Source organism: the organism of the source record quoted next, unplaced genomic scaffold (genome assembly GCF_019419815.1).
Source record: "Pyrus x bretschneideri cultivar Hongxiangsu unplaced genomic scaffold, Pyrus_bretschneideri_v1 Contig20, whole genome shotgun sequence".
Lineage (NCBI taxonomy): Eukaryota > Viridiplantae > Streptophyta > Magnoliopsida > Rosales > Rosaceae > Pyrus > Pyrus x bretschneideri.
The window spans coordinates 5,117,694-5,123,871 of record NW_025999502.1 but is presented as its reverse complement, the minus strand read 5'-3'; the positions used below and the strand labels follow the sequence as shown (position 1 = coordinate 5,123,871).

The 6,178-nt window shown below is 38.1% G+C and overlaps 1 protein-coding gene across 1 annotated transcript; it reads left to right on the top strand.

Moving 5' to 3' along the window:
* Nucleotides 1-363: 363 nt before the first annotated feature.
* Nucleotides 364-5,074, top strand: LOC103945460 (U-box domain-containing protein 52-like). The gene is made up of 9 exons (XM_048583763.1): nucleotides 364-590; nucleotides 822-943; nucleotides 1,102-1,283; nucleotides 1,364-1,424; nucleotides 1,708-2,032; nucleotides 2,146-2,247; nucleotides 2,322-2,747; nucleotides 3,551-4,309; nucleotides 4,398-5,074. Exons 1-9 carry the CDS (start codon nucleotides 369-371, stop codon nucleotides 4,485-4,487), a joined length of 2,289 nt encoding a protein of 762 aa, XP_048439720.1. The 5' UTR covers nucleotides 364-368; the 3' UTR covers nucleotides 4,488-5,074.
* The last annotated feature ends 1,104 nt before the right edge of the window (nucleotides 5,075-6,178 follow it).

Sequence of the window (6,178 nt, the reverse complement as noted above, 5' to 3'; positions counted from 1 at the left end):
CAATATGTTTTTGAACAGTAAGTCGCCATGATGATAGGTAAAATAAAATTAACCCAAGAGACTTGTGTAAAATCAAGTTTAAACAGAAGAAACTAATTCGTATTAAGTATGCTAGAAGGAGTAGTTAATTGGTTTGTGAGAGCACGTATGTTTTGCTTCCAAGGCAATGCCAACAGATGCCAGCACGAATTAAGTATACTAGTTAGAAACTGATCTCTAAGTTTAATAAAAAGCTTAATTGCTTAATTTCTGAGTATCTGAGTTTCTGAAACCAAGCTCAGCAGCTGGTTCAATTGTTTATTGGAGAGCTTTGAATTAATTAATCTTTTTCATAGAAATTAATTAAGAGAGTACTATTAATTACTGTAATGTCGAGGATTGTTAGAGGGCACGGAGGAAAGAGAAAAGAGTCGGTGGCGGTGGCCATAGACAAGGACAAAGGAAGTGAACATGCCATCAAATGGGCAGTTGATCATCTTCTCACCAGAGGCCAGCCTCTCACATTGCTCCATGTTAACCAAACAGGCTCCGACCCCCAACAAACCCAAGGGCTCTTTCTTTCTTTCCGTTCCTTGTGCTCCAAAAAGAATGTAAGTGCTTTCCTGCCATATCTATGCTGCTTCATTAATTTCTATTTCCATCTTCTACGTGATAATCATGCACCCGATATGTTTACTCACATGGAATGAGAATAGGTTAGTAGGCGAGAAAGAATTCGGAATTAGTATCTATCTCATTCAAGATTGAGAGGAGAGATACCACTAAGTCAGGATGACATTTTCGAAATGTCTATAACAACTTCCTTGTCATGTTTGAGACAGATAAAATGCAATGAAGTCGTAATCAAGGACACTGACATTCCAAACGCAATCATCGATTATGTTACGGCCAACACTGTTGAGATTTTGGTACTTGGCGCACCATCCAAAAGCGGCCTTTTCAGGTGATCATTAACTATTTCCTCATCATTTTCTCATACATCTGTTCGATATTTTTCTTCTGTATCTAATATATACACCTTAATCGGTTCTAATATTGGAGCCCTAATTGCATCAACTTTTTTTTCTTGTTTCTCTTCTTCCATTTTTTGTTCCACAAAAGATTTAAGCTCACAGACGTTCCAAGCACAGTGTCAAAAGGGGCACCGGATTTTTGCTCTGTTTATGTGATTGGCAAAGGAAAGGTCTCGTACATGCGATGTGCTACTTCTGCACCCCAAAAATCTGCCCAACGTAATCAAGTACAACGCCAACCAAGCCCTAATTCTGAAGCCAGATCTTCAGGTTTGTTTTCCACCTCATGGTATCATAATATCGTGCTTTTCATTAGTTACTAATTAACTGAGTTTATTTGATTAATTCAGCATTGAATAGGATGCAGAACTATTCTGCTCGTAACCAGCCAGATGGTGACATCCAAATCAAGTAAGCCCTAATTTCTTGGTCCTATCCCACTTGAGTGAATAGGTATATCTATATTCTGGAAATGCGTGTGTATATATATGTATATGTTGAGAGTTTATCCCTCATTGGCAACTAATTGGTTTTGGATTTGGATGCATTAATTCTATTAAATACAATGCGTGGATGAGTTCTGTTAGGGTACTGTAGATATGCAAACTCATGCTTTGCCCTTTCCAGCCGGAGTTCTAAAAGACTATATGTTTGTATGAACTATGGAAAAGGGAATACATGTGTAATAAATGAGAGGGGCTACCCAAACAAAAATGATTTACAGGTCACCGTTCGCACGAGGAAGACCCTCCATGGACAAATCATATGAGCTTTCACCAGAAACTGATATATCATTTGTAAGCAGTGGAAGGCCAAGTATTGATCGCATGTCACCTCGCTGTGACTTTGGTGTAGAATCAGGAATGAACTCTCGACTTTCAATCGGCTCAGACGGGGACAACAGAAGCTCCACATCGTCTTACTCAAGACACAAGTTTTTAGATATGGGATCTTTACAATATGAAATGTCTTCATGCTCAACTGACGGTGGAAAATCATGGTCATCGTCACAAAACATGGTACTTAAGATAATTTCCCGGGATATTTTGTAGACATTAGAATTTTCATGCCCACCTACTATAAACCTTTCATCAAAAGCTCATACGGTTCTCATTTGCATCGACAATAACAGGACGATGTGGAAGCTGAGATGAGGAGGCTCAAGCTAGAGCTTAAGCAAACAATGGAAATGTACAGTACAGCGTGCAAGGAAGCTCTGACAGCGAAAGACAAGGTATATATGATGTGGTACCTTATTCAAGCGTAGAATTAATTTTTGCATATGTTCTAACAACAAAATCATCACAGGAAAAAGAAATTAACAGGTGGAAATTGGAAGATGAACAAAGGCTAGAAGTGGCGCGACATGCTGAGGAAGCTGCTTTGGCACTTGTGGAGAGGGAAAAAGCAAAATGTAAGGCAGCCATTGAGGCAGCTAAAGCAGCTCAAAGGATTGCTGAATTGGAAGCACAAAAAAGAAAGGTTGCAGAAATGAAAGCCCATAAAGAATCCGAAGAGAAGAACAAGGCACTTCAAGCAAGGTCATATGATCCTAGGTACAGGAAATACACAATTGAGGAGATTGAATCGGCAACAAATGATTTCTCACAAGCTCGAAAAATCGGTGAAGGAGGCTATGGACCAGTGTACAGAGGTGAACTAGACCACACACGAGTGGCAATAAAAGTTCTACGTCCAGATGCAGCTCAAGGACAGTCGCAGTTCAAGCAGGAGGTGTGTGACGTGGAACATGATCAAGGCTTAACTATTATATATCTTCAAATATACAACAGTATCTTCATATGCTTAGATCATAAACAACACAACCAAGGGAAACTACTAATATTAAATTGTTGAGAGTGAACCCACATCGGAGAAAGAAGGGATCTTACATGTGCTTATAAATAGTTTAGCTACTTCCCATATTACCAATTTATTTTATGATGAAAACTCAACTTTCCTTATGGTACTAGAGCAGGTTGTCCCATATGTGAAGCCCAGCTCCATGTTACCCGATTTGTGTTGTCCACATGAGGGGCATTGTAGACAACATGTTCTGATATCATGAAAAAAGTTGGAGTTCCACCATACCAATAACAATATAGGGAGTAGCTCAATTTCTTATAAGCACATATAAAGTCTTTCATCACATATAAAGTCTTTCATTCCCAATGTGGGATTCACTCTCAATAACAATTACTATGTTGAATCTGATCATGAATGGATTAAAGATTACATTCAAACTTGTTTCCATAATGAGACCACATTGTTTGAAAATTAAAACGATCGGGTAGTGTTCTTGTGACAAAAGTAAAGGAAAACATAGATAATGTTAGAAAAATCTTAATAAACTAAATGAGAAAGAATATAATATGAACTTCGCTCGTATGAGTAGTTTCTCATGCAGTGACCCTCTTAGATCGCATTAGTTGAATTATAGATTATAGAATTATTGACGCTCATTAATCTCAATGGGGATTCAATCCTTTGATCATGTATTAGTGTGGATATTTATCTGACAGCCCTTAGTTTTGCAGGTTGAAGTATTAAGCAGTATACGACATCCAAACATGGTTCTCCTCCTTGGAGCTTGTCCAGAGTACGGTTGCTTGGTCTACGAGTACATGTCTAATGGGAGCTTGGAAGATCGTCTCTTCTGCAGAGGTAACACCCCAGTTATTCCTTGGCAGATAAGGTTCCGAATCGCTGCAGAAATCGGGACAGGGCTTTTGTTCTTTCATCAGGCCAAGCCAGAACCCCTTGTACATCGTGACCTAAAACCTGGAAACATCTTGCTAGACCATAACTATGTGAGCAAGATCAGTGATGTAGGTTTAGCTAGGCTTGTCCCTCCATCTGTAGCCAACTCTGTCACTCAGTATCACATGACATCAACAGCCGGAACATTTTGCTACATCGACCCAGAATATCAGCAAACTGGCATGCTTGGGACAAAATCTGATATCTACTCACTTGGCGTCATGCTTCTACAACTAATAACAGCCAAGCCACCAATGGGGTTGACTCATCATGTTGAGCGGGCTATTGAGACGGGAACTTTTGCTGAGATACTTGACCCTGCTGTTCCTGATTGGCCAGTTGAGGAAGCCTTGAAGTTTGCCAAGCTTTGTTTACAATGTGCTGAAATGAGGCGAAAGGACAGACCAGATCTTGGCAAGGTTGTGTTGCCTGAACTTAACAGATTGAAAGCACTCGCAGACGAGAGCTTCAATTGTGTCATGTTTGGTGCTGGTGGAGTATTCTCACCGAGGCAACGCTCGAATCCCTCAATGCAAGTGAGTAACATAACATAAACATGAACTGCATACTTTTTTCTGTTTTCTTCAAGTTTATTTGTTTAATTCATTTTTTTCTTGTATTTAGGATGTGATAAGTCAACAATCCGGATGTGAAAGCTCAAGGAGCCGTTCAAGCACACCATCATTTCCTGGAAAGATGGAGTTCTCAAGTTGACAAAACATTCCTCATCCAAAGTGAAACAAATTCACATTATCTTAACCCTTATCATCTTGACTATCCCAGCTACATAATTGGAGTTGTTCTTCAGTACGTTATAAAGTTTTTATTGGAAGTTGTTTCACAAAAAGAGGAAAAGATTGTATGAAAGAGAAATCAACTGTGTATATTTGGAACTCATTGATAATTTGATGATACAGAAATTTTAATTTCATAAAGGCTTCATTTAGAGATTTCAAGTTTCTATATCTAACCTCTAGAACTCGTTTGGTGCCTACGAAATGTTATATATTCGATAACTCATTATATTCAAAGTATGTTGAAGGAAGAAATGAAGAAATTTGTCCGAGTTGTTGGTAGAATACAGATAACTCACCATATTCATGTTGAAGGAAGAAATGAAGAAATTTGTCCACGTTGTTGGTAGAATACAGATAACGCACCATATTCAAACTATGAAGACGATGACGCCGTACGTCAGGAGAGGCCACAGGGTAAGCAGCTCTGCTACAAGCACGCGGAGCAAATAGAAACATCATCGCCCTTAGATGCTTTGCTACTGCTACTCTCTCTCCTTCTGATAATAAATTAAAATTTGAATGTATCTTGTTGTGCTTGACAACATCAAAGTTATTAATTCAAATCAAAACCACATAAGTTAAATTAATGTGAGTTATTCTGCTTCAAACAATACAAAGAAATTGATAAAAGCCCAGCATGATGAGGGAGATGGCGACCATTGACTAGGTTGGTCGACAGATGGTGAAGGAAGAGGGAGGAGAGAATTATTGTCTACAAAACTCATGAAAAAGGGGCTTCAGACAACAAATTTTAAACTTATTTACGATCAGTCATTGTCTCCGACATCAACTTATTTATGACATTGCCTTCAAACTGCAAACTTATTTACTGCCGCTGCCCCTTGTCAGTATTATTAATAAAAGTGTTTTTTTTTTTCATTAAAAAAATTGTCAAATTTGAATGATTTTATGTATTCAATTGTTAAATTTATATCATCAAATCAGTTTATTTGCAAATACGCGATATGTGAATCCAATGGCGGGTGTATGATTCGAATTTTGGGAATTTCAGTGTTAAAGTTCTAAGTTTTTTAATTAGAAATAAAGCACAAATGGCGTAAAATAAAAACTCAATTTATTCACTGAGAGTCTGAGATATTTGGTCAAAGATTTGGTAGGATTGTTGTCATCAATCAAACCATGTTTCGCACATGTCACTAGATATCGACATATTCCTAAACAATCTAATGAGTGACATCAACATAATTCGTCTGGTGTTATACCTAGCAGGTATTACATCAACACATAATAGATAAAAAAAATATTCGTATAAAATATTCGGAAGGTCATTGGTGAAGAAAATTGAGATTCCACCATTAAACCAATTGACAATATGGGGAGTAGTTCAACCTCTTATAAGCTCATGCAAGGTTCTTCTCCCATCAATGTGGGACTCATTCTTAACATGCCCACTCAAGTGTGACGAATTTTCAAACTAAACACATGGACAACACAATGGGGTGACATGAAGTGTGTATGGTCATTTGGCTTCACACGTGAGACAACATGCTCTGATACCATGAAAAAAGTTGAGGTTCTACTATAAAACCAATTGGCAATATGGGGAGTAGCCTAACCTCTTATAAACCCATGTAAGATCCTTTCTCC